The 22,323-nt window shown below is 48.8% G+C and overlaps 10 protein-coding genes across 10 annotated transcripts; 6 read left to right on the forward strand and 4 right to left on the reverse strand.

Moving 5' to 3' along the window:
• The first annotated feature begins 317 nt into the window (after nt 1-317).
• K444DRAFT_707480 (uncharacterized protein) lies at nt 318-829 on the forward strand. The gene has a single exon (XM_024888163.1). It carries the CDS (start codon nt 428-430, stop codon nt 605-607), a length of 180 nt encoding a protein of 59 aa, XP_024728227.1. The 5' UTR covers nt 318-427; the 3' UTR covers nt 608-829.
• On the reverse strand, nt 521-1,517 carry K444DRAFT_707478 (uncharacterized protein). The gene is given in 4 exon segments (XM_024888162.1): nt 521-607; nt 623-1,099; nt 1,166-1,387; nt 1,437-1,517. The coding sequence occupies 2 exon segments, from the start codon at nt 1,175-1,177 to the stop codon at nt 830-832; spliced, it is 282 nt and encodes a 93-aa protein (XP_024728228.1). The 5' UTR covers nt 1,178-1,387; nt 1,437-1,517; the 3' UTR covers nt 521-607; nt 623-829.
• Nucleotides 608-829, reverse strand: K444DRAFT_546201 (uncharacterized protein; the record flags this gene model as incomplete). Its single annotated transcript, XM_024876204.1, has 1 exon — nt 608-829. A coding segment is annotated over one exon (222 nt), but the record flags the coding sequence as incomplete, so codon positions are not given.
• A 337-nt stretch (nt 1,518-1,854) lies between the features above and the next one.
• Nucleotides 1,855-2,343, forward strand: K444DRAFT_545825 (ribosomal protein S8; the record flags this gene model as incomplete). The annotated part of the gene is made up of 1 exon (XM_024876172.1): nt 1,855-2,343. The coding sequence occupies one exon, from the start codon at nt 1,855-1,857 to the stop codon at nt 2,341-2,343; it is 489 nt and encodes a 162-aa protein (XP_024728230.1).
• Nucleotides 2,344-2,502: 159 nt separating this feature from the next.
• K444DRAFT_647529 (Isocitrate/isopropylmalate dehydrogenase) lies at nt 2,503-3,625 on the reverse strand (the record flags this gene model as incomplete). Its single annotated transcript, XM_024885351.1, has 2 exons — nt 2,503-3,551; nt 3,601-3,625. The coding sequence occupies 2 exons, from the start codon at nt 3,623-3,625 to the stop codon at nt 2,503-2,505; spliced, it is 1,074 nt and encodes a 357-aa protein (XP_024728231.1).
• A 439-nt stretch (nt 3,626-4,064) lies between these two features.
• K444DRAFT_620453 (uncharacterized protein) lies at nt 4,065-6,303 on the forward strand. Its single transcript, XM_024881709.1, has 2 exons — nt 4,065-4,304; nt 4,351-6,303. The coding sequence occupies exons 1-2, from the start codon at nt 4,208-4,210 to the stop codon at nt 6,198-6,200; spliced, it is 1,947 nt and encodes a 648-aa protein (XP_024728232.1). The 5' UTR covers nt 4,065-4,207; the 3' UTR covers nt 6,201-6,303.
• A 3,578-nt stretch (nt 6,304-9,881) lies between these two features.
• On the forward strand, nt 9,882-10,994 carry K444DRAFT_620454 (uncharacterized protein). Its single transcript, XM_024881710.1, has 2 exons — nt 9,882-10,604; nt 10,671-10,994. The coding sequence occupies exon 1, from the start codon at nt 9,952-9,954 to the stop codon at nt 10,573-10,575; it is 624 nt and encodes a 207-aa protein (XP_024728233.1). The 5' UTR covers nt 9,882-9,951; the 3' UTR covers nt 10,576-10,604; nt 10,671-10,994.
• K444DRAFT_647530 (developmental protein FluG) lies at nt 10,965-13,579 on the reverse strand (the record flags this gene model as incomplete). The annotated part of the gene is made up of 2 exons (XM_024885352.1): nt 10,965-12,452; nt 12,497-13,579. The coding sequence occupies 2 exons, from the start codon at nt 13,577-13,579 to the stop codon at nt 10,965-10,967; spliced, it is 2,571 nt and encodes an 856-aa protein (XP_024728234.1).
• A 1,309-nt stretch (nt 13,580-14,888) lies between these two features.
• Nucleotides 14,889-16,570, forward strand: K444DRAFT_707490 (uncharacterized protein; the record flags this gene model as incomplete). Its single annotated transcript, XM_024888164.1, has 5 exons — nt 14,889-15,013; nt 15,067-15,215; nt 15,264-15,380; nt 15,457-16,498; nt 16,547-16,570. The coding sequence occupies exons 1-5, from the start codon at nt 14,978-14,980 to the stop codon at nt 16,568-16,570; spliced, it is 1,368 nt and encodes a 455-aa protein (XP_024728235.1). The 5' UTR covers nt 14,889-14,977.
• A 3,442-nt stretch (nt 16,571-20,012) lies between these two features.
• On the forward strand, nt 20,013-21,647 carry K444DRAFT_647531 (uncharacterized protein; the record flags this gene model as incomplete). Its single annotated transcript, XM_024885353.1, has 2 exons — nt 20,013-20,132; nt 20,187-21,647. The coding sequence occupies 2 exons, from the start codon at nt 20,013-20,015 to the stop codon at nt 21,645-21,647; spliced, it is 1,581 nt and encodes a 526-aa protein (XP_024728236.1).
• Between the last annotated feature and the right edge of the window lie 676 nt (nt 21,648-22,323).

Raw genomic sequence — 22,323 nt, forward strand, 5'->3', positions numbered from 1 at the left:
CATTACGGGACTAGGGAGGCGAGGAATGGACTAATCAGATTGCAGGATTTTAGGCTCTTTTGAAGAGATTTATTACTGGCGTTGTGGTCGTTGTTTTTAGTCGAGATTGTTAATATTTGAAGTTTTTCCCTTATACTAAATATTTTTGCAACCACACCGTAGGATTTTTATATATTAGAATAATTAAAAGAGCTATTTCCTACGATTCTAAATATGCTTTCGTTTTTTTAATAGTAGTTGTGGTTGTTAAGAACCGTAGTGTTTTTTAATTAGCGTCAATGTCGGCTCTCTGGTAAAGTAACAAGTGATTTTGGAACCACCTTTTATAATATTAAAATCACCAGAACTTTAAGTAATATTAAGTATGGCGATTCCATTGATTTTATACTAATTCTACAGGGAAATTCCGATATCCTGAATTATAGAAATGCCCCCTAGCCTTCCTAGCTGCCTCCGGCCCCCGTCCAAGCCTCCGAATAGTATCAATCAGATAATCTCCAAAGTCTGGATACTCCCCATGGACTTTCCTATAGTTCTTCCGCATATCAGACTTAATATCGTGAAAGCTCTCCTCGATTGGGTTCAAAATTGGGCAATAAGGAGGTAACTAGCGTATCCAAACACCCCGTACCCGGCACATATCAAGCACCCTCTGACTCCGGTGTATACTATAGTTGTCTATTATAATAATCGAATTTTTGCCCGGCCATGGATTATACTGCGGGAGCACCCTATTTTCCATCCAATCTTCAAAAATCTCGGCTGTGATATTGCCTTGATAAACCAAAGGATCAAGGTGCCCATTAATCGTATATGCCGGCAAAAGGGACTACTTAGGAGATCGCTTCAAGAGTATCTTCATCTCCGCAGGTAAGCCCTGAGGTGCCCATCCATATTTCCTATGCCCCGTATGCTCATTAAAAGCTGATTCGTCCACGGCAATGATCTGATCTGCTCTCCAAAATCGAGAATCGTCATACCACTGCTCAAGAAGCTCCTGGTTTTGCTCCGCCGCCACCGCCTTGATTTTCTTATGTGTAATCTCCAATCTCTTCAAAAGACGCGAGATCGTCGTTTGGTGAGGTTTAATGCCGAATTCCTCATTAAGAAAGTCAATAATTTCCTCCTGGTAAACGTCGACATATCTCAGAACATGCTCCATTACCGCTTCTTCCATTTCTGGTGTAATTATCGATCGACGGCCTGGTTTTTTCCGGGGATCCCAGCCAAGAGCTTTCCGAACCCGTATCTAATACCTCCGATATCGTATGGTTTCGTAAGTAGTGTTGAATCGGGTTGCGATCTCGTGCAAATCGGGGTGATAAGGTTGTGCGACGATAGCGTCGATGGCCGCGATTTCGCGCGGGCTTAGGTGAGGAGCCATAATCTGCTCTTATCATTAGCAAGAGCTACTTTAGGGGAGTAAATTGATCCACTTCTCATCTAATTCGGACGTGGTTTGGTGGAGCAATTGGTGGTTGAAGATAATTTAGGTAACTTTTGGTGCACCCATTTTTAAGTGTACCGCTTTTCGTCAAAAACTCGCTAAAACAGGGAGTTTTCGCATATAACTGTAGCATCGGCAAAATTATTTGTAGCTTCAAGCCTCAAGTTGAACATCAACGACCAGCCTTTCCCCACGATTGAACCCTCATCTCTCACTCGGACAAGCTCAGCATTGACTCCGCTGAGGATATAAACGCAGCAAACGCCACTAAAAATCAATCGACGAACCAACCAGCACCGCATACGCAATTGTCCACCGACACCTCTTCCCGAACTGGTTTTCTCCACCCATTGCGCCCACGCGGGCCCTACACAACTCACAGCGCTCTCTCTTTCGCACCACCCATCATGTCCCTCGTCCACCTCTCCCACGTCTGCTCGCACCTCTCCAACACCTCCAAAGCACGTCTAGGCCTCACCTCCGTGCCCTCCACCAACATGATCCTAACCATCTCCCTCGCGCTTCAACAAGCCGGCTTCCTCTCCTCCGTCACCCGCGGCGGCCTCACACCACCCCCCCTCGATGACCTCTCCTCCTATATCCCGGAACCTGTCACACAAGAGAACATAAGCACGCGGCGGCTGTGGCTGGGTATGAAGTACTGGGACAACGAGCCGGTGTTGAACAAGATGAGCATGGTTAGCAAACCGACGAAGAGGGTGTGGATGGATGTTGAAGGGTTAGGAAAGCTGATTAGAGGACGGGATGCGGGGTTTGTGGCGGGATTAAGGAAGCCGGGGGAGTGTTTGTTTGTTAGCACTGATAGGGGGATTATGGAGAGTAGGGAGTGTGTGGAGAGGAAGGTGGGCGGGATGCTGTTGTGTAGGGCTGTTTGATGGGCAGCATTGGGGGGTGGTGTATATCATCTTTGCATTGCAGGCGTTGAAGAGCTCTGCTTGTCACGAATATAAGATAGTGGATGTGTACAAAATAGATGGACAGAGGTTAAGATGTCATTGTACCTCCAGGCAAGGGACATTTCTATTCATACAAGCCTATAAACGTCTCAGGATATCTTCAACCACCTCGGTTGTGGTAGCAGTTCCTCCCAAGTCAGGACTCAGAAGTTTGCCTGCCTCCAAATTTCCGTCAACCGCAGCATAAATCTTCGCCGCGGCCGTCTCCTCGTTCAAGAACTCCAGCATCAACGCAACGCTTCTCAACGTGGCAATCGGGTTGGCAATGTTCTTTCCCATGATGTCTGGAGCACTTCCGTGGCATGGCTCGCCAATTGCAAATCCCTCTCCAACATTAGCACTTGGCACCAAACCCAAAGATCCAACCAAAGCTGCCGCTCCGTCTGACAAAATATCTCCATACAAATTCGGCGCAACGATCACATCATACGTTTCTGGTTGGCGAAACAGCTTGTAAACCATAGAATCCACGATTTGTTCCTCCACGCCTACACTTGAGAACTTCGAAGCCGCGAGAGCCTCGCGTGCAGTTGCTCGAAAGAGGCCATCCGTTTGGCTCAAAACATTCGACTTGTGAGTGATCGTAACCATTGGCGACTTGTGTATGCTCGGAGCTCCACTCTCCCTAATCTTTTGTCTTCGCAGAGCAATCTCTCCAGCCATTGTAGCAATCCTGAACGAGGCCTTCTCAGATATCCGCTTGATAGCCTCGGCGATCTTGCTGCCATCCGCTGCCTCATACGTCCTCTCCTCCTTGACATACAGATCCTCTGTATTCTCCCGCACAATTACCATATCAATCGGATTCTTTGCCGTCATGACACTCTTGACAGGTCGAACATTGGCATAGAGATCAAGGCGTTTGCGCAGGGCGACAATCGGAGATGAATAGCCTTTGACAGCCTTGGAGGGGGAGCTGACAGCACCAAACAGAGCGCCATCGCATTCGTTCTTGAGGATCTCGACGGTCTTGTCTGGCAGAGCTGCTCCGGTCTGCTCGAATGTCTCGAAGCCAGCTTTGAGATCGACGAATTCGAATTTTAGCTTGAGGGATGCTGGCAAGGCCTCGAGGATTCGTCGTCCAGCCGGGATGACCTCTTTTCCAATCCCATCGCCGGGAATGAGACCTATAAATACGTTAGATATATCGAAAATCTTAATTGAGCAGTCACCTACCTATGCGCAGGGTTCTGGCAGCCATTGTTGGTTGTTTGCTTCAGTTGCGATGTCGGTCTCAGATATTTTATTTCCCATCCTCGGACATCTCCCTCCCAAACGAGCCAATCGACTTCGGCAACCAACCCCTGTCGAAGCTCTGACTAAAACCCCTATTTTCCAGCATCAAGGAGCTTCCCCACCACCAAATAAAGCTTTAAATCCACTGTGCCCCTGCATAATAAAACCTCAAATATGCTTTCGAGACGCTGAGTGTGCGAGCCGCGAACCACCTTCTTGCTTGCCGTGAACTGGACACATTCTTCACCTCTCTATTTTCTGGGCTGTCCCATCCCATCTTGATACCGCGTTGTTTACGATACCGTGTCGCGTGCTACGTTGCTAGTTTAACCAGCGTGTCTTTTGCTGGGCCCCATCCTGGATACTCGGCCACCTGGGCCTTGCTTCTGCCCGCGATTATACCCCGTGCTCTGGTGAATATTGAATAGGTCTCGACGATCTCGGGGACCGCTAGGCAGCTTCATCGCTTCCGAAAAGATTTCGAAATCTCTTTGAATTTGTCTCGAGAAGGAAGGAACACTACACAGGTTGATCTTGAGCCGCCAAGATGTCGGGAGGCGTCCGCAACCTGCGCGCAATGTTCGAGAATAAGGACACTGCCTCGAGTCCTCCAGATCGAGGTCGTTCACCTGCGGGTTCAGTTGGTGAGTAAATCTCGTCTTTGTGTGTGAAGCGCCGCTAAGAATCCAGGGGTTGTGAGCAACGGCACATCACCACGACCGCTTTCGAAAGTACGGACGAGCTTTGTGACAGTCGAGAGAAGCGGACAAATGGGTATTGCTTTGAAGCGGGAGAATAGCGGTGGTGAACCAAGCATGTTGAAGCGGCGGACAAGTTTTAGCATTGATGAGCAGGAGCATCCAAAGCAGACTGCAGAGCGCCAGGAGTCGATTGCTACCGAATTTCAAGCGAGAAATAGCAGTACTGTTATTAAGGACACAATACCGGAGTCGGCAATTGAGACCCCGCAAAGCGAATCGGACAAGAGACTTGGTGGTGGTGATCAGAAAAAGCAGACCACAAAGCCTTCGAAAGTTGAGGAGAAGAAGACCACGGCTGGCCCTTCAAATGGACACACAAATGGAAGTGCAAAGCCTGCGGCTGTGAAGAGTGCGGACATGCCTACCACAGCCAAGACTATCTCCAGACCAGCTGCTATCTCAACCGCCAAAACTACCACTACAGCTAAAGTTTCGCCGAAGAAGATCAAAACTCCAGCCCCAAAGACCCCAACCACGCCAGTTCGGACCCAAGTGAAGGAGGCACCAGCAAAGAGCCCAGACAAGAAACCTGAGAAGAAGACTGGGAAGCAGCCCGAGAAGAAGCCAAGCAGAGCATCACTCGCATCCAGCGATACCTCAAAGCCTGCAAGCAAACCTACAACGACTCCAGCACAGGGTTCAGCTCCCAAGACGAGAATCCAACCATCTCCACCACAAACTGGTTTCGTAAAGCCCAGACCAAAGTCTCCCACCCGACCTATCAAGCTTCCAGCATCTCTCACTGCCCATACTGCCTCCTCTGGTTCTAAGACTGCTACAGCACCTCCACGAACATCCTCCAGACAATCGCTCAGCCGTGCATCAGGCAATATCCAACCCACCAACTCTCTTCAAGCACACCATGCGGTGTCCCGTTCTCCTAGCCGTGCCAGCACAACCGGAAAGTCAACCCTAACCCGAAAGCCATCCACTCTGAAGCCCGGACATAGTAGACCATCCCTCGGTCCTCCTCCGGCTGCACTCAAGAAGCAGACATCCCGTCAAAGTCTTCCCCAGGCTGCACCCGCTGATGAAGGCTTCCTGGCAAGAATGATGCGACCAACCACCTCTTCTGCATCGAAGACCATTGTGGAGAAGGCTGCTCCTTTGACCCCACCGAAGAGATCGCAATCTGTAAAGAGACCTTCAACCAAGGATGGACCGTCAAAGGTTGTCACGCCGCTTGCAAGTCCTGCAGCTAAAGCGCCGAAGCAACTTGCTCCTAAGGCCATACCAAAAGTAGTAAATGCAACTGCATCATCGTCCCAGGATGCGCCAGTTAAAGAGGAAGAGGAGCCTAAGGTTGTTGAATCTGTTCCAGCTGCCAAGGAAGAAGTCGCAGAGGCACCGGTTGAGACTGCTCCAGCGGAGATCACAGAGTCAGTTGAAGAACCACAGGTGGATGTCGAGGAAACAAAGGCAACGGAGCCCGAAATCAGCCACGTTGAGGAGCCTGTTGTAGTTGAGGAGGAACCAGCCCCGGTCGAGGATGAGCCAGTCGTGGCACCTTCAGTCCCCGATGTTGAAGCACCAATAACTCCCAAGGTCACGGAGGAAGAAAACCACGAAGTTGGCGCAGCCAAGGAGCTGGAGGTTGAAAAGGAGGTACCAGAGGCTGAGGCGGAGCCCGAGCGTGTTGAGTCTGAACCAATTGTTGAACAGAAAGCATCTGTACCGGCCAAAGTTGAGGAATTGGAGGACCCAGCAGATCGTGAAGCGAGAGAGGAAATCGAGAGACTCAATGCGGAGGTTATGGCTGCATCTAAGGATACTGATTAAGTACGCAAAGCTGTTCAGTGAGCGACGAGAGAACGTGGAATTGAATTCTGTAGTATGAGTAGTGGAGAGTAAAGTGTTAGTGATATCCCACCATTGTCCCCTCTTTGCCCTTTTTAGATTACGATGTGACCATGTTGCGTTGCCCAATTATGGTAGGTGGCTCGGAAGGTAGAAAAGCGGCCCAAAAAATTAATTCTCATGCTCAAGCTGTCTTTTAAGAGATCATTACTAACAAGGTCAGAGCGATGATTGAGAACCGTTGAAAACCTGAGGCGGCTGTTTCCGACCCCGGGGTCTTGATTTATGACGGGCCAAGGAAGCGCTTATGTGACGCGAATTTGAGACAAACTCAAGAGAAGAGGAGGCGGCGGAGTGTGGTCATAGCTGGCGTTGAAGTGGACGTGCTGTGGTTGTCTGTTGCCGTAACCGGGATATCTTCATTTTTGGTATGTACAACGTTGAAGAGGAATTTCTGGCATTTACCCGAGGTTCCAGTCAAGGGCGAAGGTGCTAGGAGATGCCGTTTGTGCTAATTGAGTTATTGCACGACGATGAGGGGCAAGGCAGCTTAGAATGAGTTGCGAAAATTACGCTTGTTTTAGCTTATGTGCCTCGTTCTGCTTAGCGGTCTTGGAAGTCAAGGCCTTTAGTGATATACGGTGAGACAAAGAAGGCCAAAAAAAATTGTTGTGCTTAAGCTGTCGAGGAAATAGTACCTACGATTTGAGTTTTGATTGCTAGGCCAGAGACGAAGCAGAAGGTCCAGGTCTCTTGACCTGAATTGAGAGTGTTGGATTCCTGGTCCTCAGAAATCTGCTAGTAGAGAGCTGTGAAGGTTAGTGAGAGAATTTAGGGAGAGAGAGGAGGGCTTACTTGATTTTCCACACGAAAGAGTTCTGTGGCTACGTAATTGTGGGCTAAGTCCTCAAGCGACTGCTCAGGAGAAGGTAATGGGTGTTGGTTCTATCGATCAGCTTCGGCCAAACGACTACAAAGGTGAGCAGAAGTTGAAGTTTTGAAAAGGGGAACGACTTACTTGTGAAGTAAGATGGGAGAGTATTAAGTCCAGCGGGTGCTCCGCTGGACAGCAATGTGAGAAGCTCACACGTAGTGAATGGTATGGTAATGTAATGATCGAGGGCTCGGCCTCTCGACTATGAAGGTGAGCAATCGCCGACATGGGTGAGGGAGAAATGACTTACTTGCTAACGTCCTTTCGGACATGGCGATGCGCTGAAGTAGGCGTGCCGTTTTTTGTCTGTTACCGTAACCCGTGCAACTTCTTTTTGGGGTATGTGCAACCTCGAAGCTTGGAACTTAATTTAATTCCTTCCAGCACCTGCCGGAAGGTGTAGGGTACGCAGGCTTAACTCTTTAAGCCTCGTGGGTGTCGAAGTCGTTTCACCTGGAAGCGGGACTTTTTGATAGTCGGTAAGTAGAGTCTTGCGAAACGTTAGTAATGTGCAAATTAGATGATTTTAGCTAAGGAAAGACAGCTTAAGCCGGGGGTAGGACAAGAAATTTTCTTATTTAGTTCTATAAGAGGACCCTGTCTGGGGTAGGAGCTTTTGGGCGCAAAGACAATAAGGTTGGCACGTGACGCGAGTCAACCGAACGGGGGCCAACACTTGAGCAGATACATCCCAAGAGGTTCAGGAATCTTCCAACCCTCTTATTCCCTTGTCCACCAACTTTAGAAGTAATAGCCTTAACGATAACTGCCCAAACCCCGCTTTCTACGCAAAGATATTGGGAAGTCCTCTTGCCACGCAGCCCGGCGTTGCAAACTCCTTCCCTTGGTGATCGTACACAACGGATCATAATTCAGCTTGATCTGGAATAACCTTTGCAAGTTGTCTCCCCACACATGAGACCATGGACCCCCTGGAGAATTGTAGTTTGGGTAATTCGCGACAACTTCTGCCAACTCCATCTGCCGACCGTACGTATTTTGATTTAGGGCTTACGTGGTACTCTAATCTTACTACTGCGAGCAATTCCATCGTCCTCAGCAGGCGACAATACGGGTGAGAGCTGCCCTGGCGAACCGTTGCAGGAAATCAACGAGTTACTCGAAAGGTTTTGGTGAAGCCATTGCAATCCTGGAGCAAGTTTTGCGCAAGTTCCCTTAAGCGTAGCGACTACGTGGGAAGTGGTGACAAAAAGATAAACAAACAGGGTATCGAGCTTCATCTTGATCACAGGAAGATAGATCCTTCGACAAAGGACACACATAATGTAGAAAAAAAAGGAAGGTAAGAAAAAATGAAACAACTAAACCTATGTATGAAGAAAGATGGAAATCGCCGCCGCTGCACCTCTCGCGGCATTTGAGACGGATTCCGGCGATCGTGAACAAAGGACCTTCTAAGTTTTGCTTCATATCTCATAATTGATTCTTTCAGCGACCCACGTGTAGACTGATAAGCACCAGTTGACAGGTCTCACGTAGGAGATTCATAGGCGTAGATATGCAGCAGGTTGGCACGAGGCTTTGTGTCGAAACTTATGTCGGAATTTGATCAAGAGGAAAACATGAAATAAAATGGCAGCAGATGGGAAACCCGAGATGGCTCGAAAGGAAAGAGATAAGCAAGGCAGACTTAGATTGTTGTCCTACACGGATTGTTTTCTTGCAATTTTAAGGGGCACGTGGGGGAATTTAGGGGAGCTATCACTTGATGACTGTGGGGGGCACGAGACGTTACACGACAGGGCCCAGGCGACCCGGGAAGCACTCCCGGTGGACGTCAAATGCGGAAGAAGGATGCACGTATTGAGCTTCGGTCACGAAACTTCCTTCTTTACAAACGGGCGACAATCTTGTTGGAAATGCTTTTTCTCCTCCAAAGCCGCAGCCTCTATCCTTTGGCCATTCAACTCCCGCTCTTAATTTTCTGCACTGCAACGTATCACAGGGGAGCGTGTGGGATGAAAGTGCAGCCGCCAATTACTCCCACGTCAGGGCGTGGGGTCCTCGCCCGGCTTGAGCGAGGCATCTCAGCCACGGAAAGGCCATATGCCTAACGAGAGAATTCTCCAGAAATGGGACCATGATAACAAAGACCCATAGTCCGTTCAAATACTTATCAAGTGCCATGCATCTCTTTGATACAATTTCCATTTATTCCAATCTGTATACTCTCAATGTCCGGTCAGTCTTCGGACTCCCACTCAACACTCGTCATGCATGAGAACTGGGAAGAGTTCAAAGACGTCATCAAGGAGCTGTATATCAATCAAAGCTACACCCTGGAGGCGCTGCGGGAGAAAATGAGAATTGAGCATGGCATCAATGCATCGTAAGAATTGAAGAAGTGGACTTATTTAGGAGGAAAAACTAATTGACTTCAGGCCCCGTACTTGGAAGTTAAAGCTTGACGAATGGAACATAAGGAAGAACAGGCGGAGAAGAACATTTCGATCCCCGACAGGACATTCGGGAGGTGCGTCACCCAGATCGGGTTATGTTCCGTCAATCGCAAGCTCCTCACCCCGCAACTCCGACTCCTCTATCAGCGGAGACGTCAGCATGTCGCGCGAATCGAGTCCCTTATCGACATTGATCACTTTACGAAATAATACTGACCCTCTGGATCCGTATCGAAGGCAATTCCAAGTTGGACCAGTACCGTCGAGAACATCGAGCATGTCAAGCTGCAGTCACATTAGTAACGCAATGCACAACAGTGTCCCACACGTGCTTTTCAGCGTTCTCCACGAATATGGGCCTATAGTAAATTCATCCTTAATGTTCTTTGCCTCCCGAACGGACTCTCAGAACCTCTACCTACTAGCTAAGTACACGAATATGGTTCCTCGGGCAGTGGAGATCTTACTCCGAAACTGGAAAGCGGGTGGAGAATATATGCACTATGCCTTGCACTTCCTCAAAGACTCCTCCTATTGCCACACGTTGCTCTCGGTGAACTGGACCCGATGGACACATCGCGACGAAACTCTGTTCGACCTGATTGAGGTCTATGTTCCTGAGGAAGAACAGACGGCTTTAACTAAAGCCGTACTGAAGGCTGACATCAGGTTCCGTCACCCACTTGAGCGTTTGCATGCCGCATGGGCATCAACTTGGCGACTAGCCATTCAGAAGCAGGAATGGAAAGCAGCGAAAGACTACCTGCTTAAGTTTCGTGCCCTTGAAGTATACCATGCACTCTTAAACTGTGCGTTGGAAGTCGTGGCTGAGGAATTCTTGGGAAGAAATAAAGAGATATTGGAGAATTGGAAAGGGGATGAGGAACCATTCCCTGAGCAGGCAAGGCGGCAGTACATGGAGATCTTGAAGGACTGTCGTGACTTGCAGGTAAACGTCGATTTGGTGTTACGGCAGAGTATGCGTATTATGTGGGTAGCTTGAAGGCGCTGAGAGATGGAGCATCACGAGATCTGGTGGAGTTCAAAATCAGCAGGGTTTCATTTCATTTCGATCGCCTTTTCAAATCAAACCCTTACGCAATTCATCGATTCACAAAGCACAGACGCGTTCTCAGGATATGACCTCTTATGAGCAGAAGAGGCGATGACCATCCAGTTGTTTTACTCTCCAACCACCCTCATTCCATCCTATATTGCTCTCGTTCCCTTTGATCCCTCCCAATTCAGAAGTCGAAGCATCATCATCGCGTTTTGTGCAGTGAAAGAGAATTGAACTTCAAATAAATTGCGGTGGAGGGGAGAATGCCTCCCATTGTGGAAAGAAGATCTTGCGGAGGACGAGAAAAAGACTGGTGGCACTGCCAACATCCCCTAATACCTCTCCATGATCCAATGTTTCCTGTCAGGAGCACGCATCCCATTCAACAAGTCGATCTCTGCTTTCTTGACCTTGATGTACCTCACCACAAGATCCTTGCCCATCAACTTGGTCAGCTCTCCATCCTCCTCCAAAGCTTGCAATGCTGACTCGAGATCCTTTGGCAGCATATCTTTGACCCCAAGGGTCTTCTTCTCGTCATCACTCAGCTGAGCTGGATCTTTCAGGCAATCTCCCAATATCAGGTCTAGCTTATCCTTCACACCTTGTGTTCCGGCTGCAATGATAGCCGCCAAGGCGAAATAGACATTGGCAAGCCCATCAACCACTTTGATCTCAAAGTGCGAGTCTTCGATTTTGCGCAAGGCAGTTTCACGATTCTGCGTTCCCCATGCCACCCATCGTCCTCCAGCCCAGCAACTATCTGCCATTCGGTCGTAGCTTGAGGGGGAGGAGTAGGTGAATGCAATGATGGCTTGAAGATGCTTCAATATCCCTGCATAGAACGATTCATAGACCCCTTTCTTGTCTCCATCTGGCGATGAGATTGAGATATGGATGTGGGATGCGGTGCCGGCCATATCGGAGAATGGCTTGGGGTATAAAGTTGCTCGCATTGAGTAGCCTGCAACCACGGTGTTGACAATTTCTCTGGCATGGAGAAGAGCATCAGCGGCCTGTAGTGGCGGAAGAGGGGGCAGAACGAATTCGTATTGGCCAAGCGCTGCCTCTGGATGCCACTGTTCCAGATAAATGCCAGAGACAGCCAAGCTATCATAGATTTGATGGAGCATGTCAAGCATTTTGTTTCCGTGGAGGGCTCGATTCGACGACCATGCATGGCCTCCAGAATTGGAGAGTGGTTGAAGAGCACCATCTTCGGAGCGGGACATGAACACAATCTCGATTTCAAAGCCCACCAGGAATTCGAGATTCTGAGATTCGGCCTCCACGAGGGTTCTACGAAGGAGAGATCTTGGGCACAGATCTGCAATGGAACCATCTGATTCGTGGAACTCGCCTTGCACGAACGCATATCCTTCATATGGGCCGGGTCTGAGGGATGACAAGTCAGCTTGAAGTCTGTATTCGCCTATTGCGCTAGCTGCCGGAATGATGATGTCGTTTTGTAAGAGTCCAAGTGAAGCTTTTGTGATGCCAATTGAGAGGTGTGGACTGTTGTCGAGAATACTGAGGGCTTTCTTGACAGGGATGATACGAACTCGAGGCGTGGAGGTATAATCGAGGTATTGAAGACGAATAAACTTCGTGGAGGTGTACTCGTTTAAGAATGAAGTTAGTGCGTCCTCATCAGTTCTCGTAGCTGATCGAACTGGAAGAGGGATTGTTGAATTAACGAGAGGCTTGAAGGGGATATGGAGATTGTAAAGATCGTTGGACGTTTTGAAGAAAATGTCTTCGATTGCTCTTACAGCCTGCGCAACTGTCAAAGTCTCACTTTGGACATAGTCGGTGAGCACCTGCAACATCAGCTCCGACTTTCAATCTGTCGGCAATAACTTACCACTTCCAAAGCTTCCCGAACTTGAACCACAGCAAGAAGATAAGTCTCCGGGAACCAATGTCCATCCGTACTCCACAGGATCTTTTCCGTTGGGCAAAGCTCCAGGATCTCCCGCACTACCTTCTCCTGGCCCTCCCTACTGACGAATGGGAATACCTCTCCGATATCAGCGTAGACATTCTCATAGACGCTTGCAAGATAACCCGCTTCTTTGGTCCAGGGATAGCTTGCATGAAGAAGGACAATTGGAACCGTCGGATACCTCCTGATGAAGCCCTGAAGATGAGAGGGCGATGATCTGGTGAGCGTGATATCGTTATCTCCCAACCCGGTGTGAAATTGCAACGGCTTCTTGTGCTTGGGACTCAATGAGATGAGCTGCGCTGCCTTGTTTACCAAATAAGAATTCAGCGGCATCCCATCAACTCTCTTGAACTCTGTAACCCCCGCATCCTGCAAACCAGCAATGTAATCCACAAACGAATCCCTCACTGCCGATGAGCTCACCAACGGCAAGATATCTAGCCCTGTGCGATAACAGATGACAGATTTGAAGCCCACAACCTCAGGATCATCGATAGCCGTCTGGATAGCAATCTCAAAGGCGTCTCGCAAGGCCCCAAACACATCTTCGGGCTCAATATCAGGCTGCTTGAGCAAGGCATCGATGATCTCTTCCGCCAACTTCTCGATCCTCACGATACGCTTGCATTCACTTCGGACAAGCTTATCATGCCAGCTGTAGTCATAAACTTCGTCTCCTCCATCAAGGCCGTCGTCAACGAGGATGGTTTCGATGCCTTCCAAACAGCGTCTCTGCCACACGTGGTGAGGCTTGGCTTTTTCGATGTCGATGGCTTTCACGACGTCTTCCCAGGTCGGAGGACATCCTAGAACGTATGAGAGCTGGTTCACGGCACGGATGTGAGAGAGTGAAGAAGTTGTGGCTCGCATGGCATCGCCATGAGCTTCGGTGGTGATGGAGAGGAGAGGGTATTTGGACTGGGTTGCTGGGGTGAGGAGTGGGTGAGCATGATTGTCGATGATCGGGGTCGTGTGAATAGCTTTGATAAGGTCGTCCATATTGGCTAGCAAGAGGATGAGCCTGTTCCTTGAAGGTTTGGATGGCTTCCTTTGATGCCGATGAGCTCGTGATGGGCGTTTCTGATATCACGGCGATCCGGATCTGCGACGCGATGCGGGGAGGATGATGAGAGCGGAAGGCTGTCTACGGGAGGCAGGAGTCAAGAACAGCCAGGCCCTTATCTATGCCAGGTATTATCTGTCGTGGACTTGTAGATCATTGTACGGTGAGATGCTAGATCATTTGTTAGGTCTTATAAGGCAGTCGAGGAGGTTGGCGGGTTACGTCACGTGATATACTGTTCCACAGTTTACAAGGGCGTGTATGGACTCGCTTGTGCAGGAGGAGCTTCGAGAGGAATAAAGGGAGTGATTTGCTCCCTAGCAGAGTGGGATGATTGTACCAGATATCATTGAGAGAAAGACAAGTGCTTGCTGTCTATCTCGTTAGGTTTTACATAATTCTTGATATGAGCCAATGAGAGCAGGAATGCGACTCAAACAATAAGGGAGCCAAGCAGTGGAAGTCATAAGGTTGGGCTGCATACAAACTCCTGAAAACTTCCGAATGCCAAGCAAACTTTTGGAATTTGTATGATATAAAATCTCCAATGTTCTCTGCCGGATAGTTTATCAAACGACGCAATGTTACTAGAGCTCCAGCCCATTCAACTTGGGGAAGTGCAGCCAATGGCAGAGCTTCAATGCTCTGAGATGCATGGTTCTTACATTGAGGAGAGTGAATTTTGAAGCATTTAAGATCTCAGCATTTGCACCATTTAGACATTGAGTTTAGTGACAAAGTGGATTTGCTGAACGTTAAATTTATCGACTGAGAAGAGGGTGGGTGACAAGACCTTGACTATTTCTCACACACTCCCTCATGACTAGTATAAGGATGTAGATGCATATGTCAGGAGCTGCATTATACATATAGATATATGAACGAGGGTTTAAAAGCATGTTTTCAATCAAAGAAGGCAGAAGAGTTAATTCGTGAAGGCTTTATCCGTCGATTATCCTGCATAGCCAGGTTCCTCCTCATTCCTAGCAAAATGTGGTTCTAAATTTATAAATTTCATGGAAAATTTATGATAATTTTTGAGCCGCTGTGAGTCAGGCTGTCCTCAAGTATATTTATACCCCTCATCATCCCCAAGTTCAAAATATTTCTTCCCACAACAACTTCGAGATTTCTCTACCTCAACAAGCTGTTTTGATCAGGACAACACTGCACTGCACTTGGCTAAGACAGACAATACTGTGTACACACTCTTCTCTGTTTTACACCAATCCTAATCGAAAAACAGCCCGTCCCAGCTCACTCAAAGCTCAGCAAAGCATCAAACCACTCTACCTTACAATCAATCCATTCACCAAATATCAACATCAGCAACAATGACGTGGGCTGATATTGCTGCCGGCCGCAAGCCGGTAAGTATTCGCATCGATCACAGAGAAGTTGAACGATGTTGATAATTTTCTAGACCGGTGCCTCTGCCGCCTCCACCGGACGCTCTGCTCCTGTCGTTCCTGCTATCCCAGTCATCAGACAGGCCCCACGCCCAGATCCAGTCGCCAGTGTCACGGCTGGCGTTGCCTCGATGAGCGTCAACCAAACTGTGTCTACACCAAGGTAAATTCCTTAGATCGTGCTTGAATAGCTAAGCTGATTGATGCCCAGAGCCCCTGCCGTCGGATCAAAGGTCCCTGCGATTCAGAGCAATGCCAAGCAAGGCACAAACTGTCGTCATCGGGGAGGAAACAAGAATGGAATTAAGTCTGCAAAGAGAAAGGAAGTGTTAGTCAATCCACGTCCAACTGGGTATGGGACGTCCCACTGCAAAGCAACAATTTCAGTCCACTAACAGCAATAGTGTTCCTCTCGAGGAGTTCCACCTCTTCCCGAACGTGCCTCCCGAAATTCGACTGAAGGTCTATCAGTATGCCATGAGCCAACAACGTCGATTGATCGAGCTCGAGTGGGGCCCGAACCTGAGCATTCCGACTGAGCTTGGGAACGGCTCTCACCACTGGGTCCGAGTTTGTCCACGCTCTCGTCAACCACCTGCACTTATGCACGTTTGTCACGAGTCTCGTGAAGAGGCTCAGAAGGTGTATCAGCTGCGCTGCTTTGATAGCCAGATAGCCCAACGCCTCCCAAATAACCCAGAGTTCCACGAACATTACATCTGGTACAATCCGAAGACCGATATCATATTTTTCGGCGAGGAGACATGCGTGTCCACATATATTTCGGTCTTCACCCCAGATATTGAGGATATTCCAGCTATTGCGATCGTCAATAGCAGTAAGGGAGAGTCATGCTGTGACCACGATGACTATACCTATGGCGTTGAGGGCGGAGTTGACACCTTGCAGGCACTCCATGGCTTCGACTCGAGTGAGACCGTCCATGACTTTCGCTACGGAGGTTGTCCGGGCCTGAGGGAGGTGTACATCGTTGTCAAGTCGAAGCTCTGGCCATATAAGCAGGGGGAGATCGATGCTTCCATGACCGTCCGTCCGGCAACTAACGATGGTCTAACGAAAGGCCAAGCTCGTTTCAAGGCGAGTCTTGAGCGAGATATTGCTCGAGTTGACGCGGAGATCACAATGCCAGGTGTTGGTGAAAGTGTTTGGATCGACGACAAGAAGCCGACGTTCAAGTTTGTCAGCTTTGTGAAGGTTCCTTGGGGACTTGATCCAGGAGAACCAGATGGAATGACCGTGTCGAGGAAGGATCTGGGGAAGCTTCGTCGCAGTGATTGGGCATTCATGAAGCGTACTCAGGCCAATACTAGATGCGAAATCTTCGTCCCCGATGAGGAGTATCCGGGAGAAGACCGGCGTGAGATTGGCTTTTGGGGAGTGCGAAAGAGCATCAATGCGGCGAAGAAGGCAATTGAAGAGAGATTGGTGGGTAAACTGATTCCTTAACGACGACTCATACTAACACTCGGGCAGATTTTCCTGAATTCTGGAAATTAGACAACTTGACACGAAAGTGCGAATATTCCCTTTGGGGTAGCATTCCTGGGCCTTTTGAAGGATGGGGTTTTATTTGGATTGTTCCGCGTGGTTTTTCCTTGGCCATTTCGTTGCAGCTGATCCATAAGATGCCCTTTTTAGCAATGAACTTCTTCATGATAGCGAAGTTGCTCTTGAGCTTGATTCTTTCAGATGATTGGCTTCTCCCAATGTAGATTAGAACAATGCAGCCTCGTCATCAAGTCCTTTTAAAAGTTGTAACAATTGTCATGCTAATGAAAATGGTTTTGTGAAAAGCAGGAGATTGTTGTTTAAATCTAATGGGCGATGAGATAAATGGATCATTGAATATACGAGACACACTTCCTGGAGGCTTTTTCTCAACGTTCTATGTCCTCTGTGAATAGAGGACTAAATTTAAGCGCGAAATTTTGTAAATAATTCTTCGACCTATTATAGGCCCGCCACTAAGCACGGCCAAGAGTACATTCTATTTGAGCATGCACTCAAGCTCGCAAGCTCCACCCTTCAATACTTCCATCAACAGCTCCGGTGTTTTCGCCTCGTTGACTACGAGGTACTCATCTAGAGTGTATTGTTCTTTATCAAACACAGGCAATCAAGTCCTCCATCAATCGACCCCCATCCCTTTACTTTCTCAGTCTTAACTAGTGCCTGAAAATAATGGTGCCTGTTCTGAGCACCATGGGTGACAGTAGAAGTTGGCCCGAAGTGGCAGCCGGTGTACCCAGGGCAGTGCGAACATTCACTTTCGTCAACAGATATCAAGAAAGCTAACCATTAATAGATTTCTCCTTGCAGAGCGCTCCACATGTCATCGAGAATCCATCTGAAGCCACCTTTACTGATACGACTAATTTCGTTGTTCTGTATTTGACCGATCATATTTCCCAAGCCACTGCAGGAGTTTCTGCTGTGACAATTGGCGGAAGCACATACGGTGCCGAACTGTAAGTTCTCATGACAAGATATGGCAGAGAGTCTAAATGACTAACTGAGCAACAGCGCTCGCACTGTCAACCCAGAGATCAAACATCCAGAGGCTATGGACAAAAGCAATGGCAAGTTTAAAGGAGGAAACGTCGAATCCAAGAAGGTGAACATGGCGGCGGATACTGCTAAAGCCGAACAAAAGTAAAATCATCCTAGACATGCACACAATCCGGTTCTGATAATCTCAGTGGCCCACTCGAGAGCGTCCACCTCTCCCCAAAGCTTGCAAGTGAGATCCGGCGAAAGATCCGGACTTAAAGACGCGGAGAATAGAGAGTTCGGCCACATGGTCGCTGTAGAACGACACTGGTACCATGTCACCACACAGGCACGAAAACCTCCTGTTGCTTTCCGTACTTATCGAGAATCTCGCCGAGAGGCGTTATCATTCTACGAGGTCCGGAACTTTGACAACTTTATCAGCGACGAGGCTACGCATCTAGTACCCTACATCCTTATTTAAATTTTTGAGCAGATATCCTGCGCTTGGAGGTCAACATGAGAATTTACCAACTCATTTGCCTGTTCTCCGTCCAGTCCAAGACAATTCCGTGACTTGCAATTATTGAAAGCTATCGGTACGAGAAGAGCAATCAGAACCTGAACCACCCAGTTGCTGGTGGCGCAATGACGGTAATGGAAGAAATCCATGGCTTCGACCCCAGTGTCACTTCCATCGCTGAGCGGTATGGAGGCTGCGGAGGTCTCAAGAAGCTGTTCTTCAGGGTGGAATCTGTTCTCAGGCCTCATGATTTTCGCCACCAGCGTCCGGAATTCGGCATGCGAGCAGCAACAACCAACGATGGTTTGATCCCAAGCCAAGTTGCCTTCAAGCGGAACGTAAAGTATGAGATGGGTCTTGTCGAATCGGGAATGGGCTCCCAAGGCGTTGGGCCAGATATTTGGATTGGAGATGAGAAGTCGGTATTCAAGTTCGTCAGTTTTGCACCTACGATTATCGCCATTGGTTCCCGTACGGAGATCACGGCATAAAGTGACGGGATTACAGGGCATTTTGACCCTAAACCCACGCTGTGAGATACTATGAAACATTCGCAAGGTCCCGGAAATCTTCAAGGGTTATAGTGCTGCTGGCGGAGCAACTACAGCACTTGGACGCTATAATGGCAATTACCATAGGGCCCTTTAGCGAGGGAACCCCCGGAAAGACAGGGGAGAAGCCCTAAAAGGTGTACGGCCCCTTGTCCGCGGTTTATAGCTTGCTTTTAGTACAAATAGCCTGGAAATATAGGGCCTTACAGCGCTTGAGGTAGAAATGGGTAATAGTGGACTTTCAGCTCAAATGCCCTATAATCCCGTCACTTTATGCCGTGATCTTCATAATCCCAATCTTTATGCGGGCGTCCTGCTGCGATGAGACGGTTGAGGTCTGAAGTATTGACAACTTGAGGAGTCCTCCGTAACACGCGCATTACCGCCCTCTTGCAAGCCCCCTGAAGTCCCTTTTCGACATGGAAGTCTCAATGTCGCCAGCTGAAAGCCGCCGATCCGTAACCCGAATGATCTGTTGTCAGGGGCTACCTCGGGAAACTCTTATTCGCCACCACCAAACATGAGGGTCCTCTTCTCTCCGTCTCGTTTTCGGAACAAGTTGTCTTTGATTCCATCCCGACTGACGGAATTGTCATTCTCTTAATAAGGCGATTTGATAGACAGAGGCGCAGCTATGGTTGGCCCAAGCCCCAAGCCTCACGCCCCAGCCACAGCTCAGTATCCCAGCCACTGTACGAAGGTGGGCGGCATTTAAAATCCCAGATCTCAATGCAACCCCTAAAACTCTTTAAAATAGCTTTGTAGGGTAGAAAAGAAGCATATCTAACTTTTATGGAATTTTCTCAATAATTAAATATAATACGAATTACGAGAATTTTTATATTGCGAGAGTCAAGGTTGTGCCAGCCCTCGCTTAGCGAATTGGACGATTTTTAATGCCGCCCGCCCTCGTACTTTAAATATCCCCAGTTGCAGGGGTCCGAGGTTGACAGCCCCAATCTACATGCGAGCGGCTCAGCCCCCCTCTGTCGCCTCTAACTTCTCGATCCAGGAACGATGATTGGGGCCGGTGCGAGAAGCACCTTCCAAGTCTTCGGCTGCTTCTCCAGGCCAAGTCTCCCATCATCCACCAGCACCGAACATACCATACTATAGCATACCATCAACTCTAATCATCGTCAAATAATTGTCAACATTAACCACAGCTGGGCGCGTGTCGGCATCATGCTGACAAGAGCATGAGTGAGCGCCAATCGCCTCGTTGCCACAAGCGAATCCTCCCGAATTGAAGTCAGCAGCAGCCGATCTCCAAGGTGTCAGCCTGTTCTGCGGTCGTGAATCTGGCTTCAGAAATAATCATCTAATTCCTCTCGGGCAGTCTCAAAATTGAGATTCCACTCGTTCTATATTAGCAATGCATTTGCCAAGGGCATTTTTGCGACGTCAATCGGGACCGCCTGGAGGGAACAATGGGCCGCCAAATGGACCTGCCTTCCAGCCTTCTGGTGGATCTGGCAAGACGACTGTGATGCCCGTACGTCAATTCCAAGGTCTTTTTCTATCTGCCGTTGTGCTGACAGTCGAATAGATAGTTATTGGCGTTGTTATCGGCATCGTCGCACTCCTGCTCGCCATCTTTTTCATCCGACAAGTCCGCACGAAACACAAGAACCCGAAATACGTACCTACACCCTACCTCAAGAAGTTATGGAAGAAGTGGGAGCCGGCGTCAGGCTATCGTGTACCCGATGGAAATGAAACCCTGGAGCCTATCGCCGCGACAAGACAAACCGGTGTGCGACGGTCTGGCAATCCTCCATCCTCATTCACGGCTGCGGCCCGGGATGCGGTTGAGACGGCTGCAAATAATGGTTCGAGTGCGGCTGTAGGGGTTGATAGGAATACATCCGTGAGGTCTGTCATGACCTTGCCGGCATATAATCCGAGTGTCGGACAGAACGAGCAGGTCTTGGGACGAGAAGGCGAACGAGGAGGAATCGATGTCGTGATTGAATTTCCAGAGACGGTGGATGAGGAGGAACAGCAGCGTGAAGCGGAGATGGAAGCTCTATACCAGGTCAGACTTGCGAGGAGAAGAGAGAATGAAGAAAGGGAGGAGAGGAGAAGGCTGAGGAGAGAAGCGAGGGAGAGGGGTGATTTTGTCGCCTTGAGGGAGATTGCAGAGCGGCAGAGAACAACTTCGACAGCGACTACGGGGCCAACAGTTGAGGAGTTGAGGGCAGAACACGATCGGATCAAGAAAGAACGGCAACGGGCCGTTTCTTCGGTGTCTTACGCGGATCTTGGGATAGCACGACATGATGGAACGAGATTACGAGCGAACAGTCACGAAAGTGAACGGGAAGGCCTACTTGGGGACGCAGCAAGTATTGCTGCGAGCAGTCAATATCACCGCAGAGATCGAAGCGCAAGCTCGGTAATAAGTATCGATACGATGAATTCTGATCTTCCATCGCCTGGCTTCACACGAACGCGCGCGGACTCGAGACCAGGTACTCCCTCAAGTCGCAGAAGGAGCGGACAAAGTCAGGTAGGAACGGTTTCCACTTCGAACGAAGGCAGAGCAGGAAGTAGTCCTGAGATGATTGACCACGACGACATTCCCCCGAACAGCCCGCCGGGATACGAGAATATCTCGTTAGATACACCGCATGACGAACAACGAGCGCCACTGGAGCCACCGCCTGATTATTCGAGTCCGGTTTTAGGGAGTGGGGATTACGTGTCGCCAATTGAAGCAGTACTGCCTTCCCCACCAGCCGAAGCCTTTAACGATCGCAGAAGTTCTGCTTCGAATAGTCGAAGAGCCAGCCATGTTGGACAATTGATGTCAGATAGAAGGTCGAACAGCTCAAACTCCGCAGGATTAGGCTCTCGACCATCCACAGAACGAGGAAGCTCTCGAGGAGTGGCTGCTATTCCACAATTGCCGAGTCTGAGACTGCGAAGTCTACCTTCGATTCAAGTCGATGACGCGGATGAGCGTGATGTGACGGAGCAACGGCATTATGGCCACCCTGATGAATAGGTTATAGTACATATTTTGGTAGATGTGGTGGATGAGGATATGATTAATGATACGTGGGGATGGAATGATCTAGAGGATACCTTTTATTACTGAGATGAGGAAAAGGAGGAGGTCTTATACCCGTTGTTATCTGATGTTTCATGAGCATGGCGTTTTGGTTGGGTATCTTGAATGGCGAGAGTTTGGATCTGATTTGTATAATTCAAAACAGGATACAAATGTGAATGAAAGTGTTTACTTCGTAGCCAAGGGCAGCTTGTCTTTGTGTCAGTTAGCTGGAGGTAAAGATCTATTGGCTTTGATTGCGAAGCGGCAATTAAGTCTGTTATGGCAGTTTGACCTCAAATGCCTTCCAGTTCGACCCCGAAGAATGGAAGTCACAAGCTAATCTCGCATTTAGTCGTAGGGATCTCTCTTGTGGAGATTGAAATAGGGAATGCGTTTCAAAGTCCTTGGATACTTGGTACAATGCAAATTCTATGTCAAGGATCTTATCGAAGACGACCCCTCAAGTGATGAGATGCGCTCAATCCATCTGCGAATGCGCAATTGTTCTGACTCTATTAAGCGCATCAACCTATTCATTGCCAAATCGAGAATTAGTTCCGATTCGCAAGCTGCTCCTAGATAGCCCTCTTAGTCTTCACAATAGCTTCTTTGGCACCCCAGAAACCAA

This window comes from Hyaloscypha bicolor, assembly GCF_002865645.1.
Source record: "Hyaloscypha bicolor E unplaced genomic scaffold K444scaffold_182, whole genome shotgun sequence".
Classification (NCBI taxonomy): Eukaryota; Fungi; Ascomycota; class Leotiomycetes; order Helotiales; family Hyaloscyphaceae; genus Hyaloscypha; species Hyaloscypha bicolor.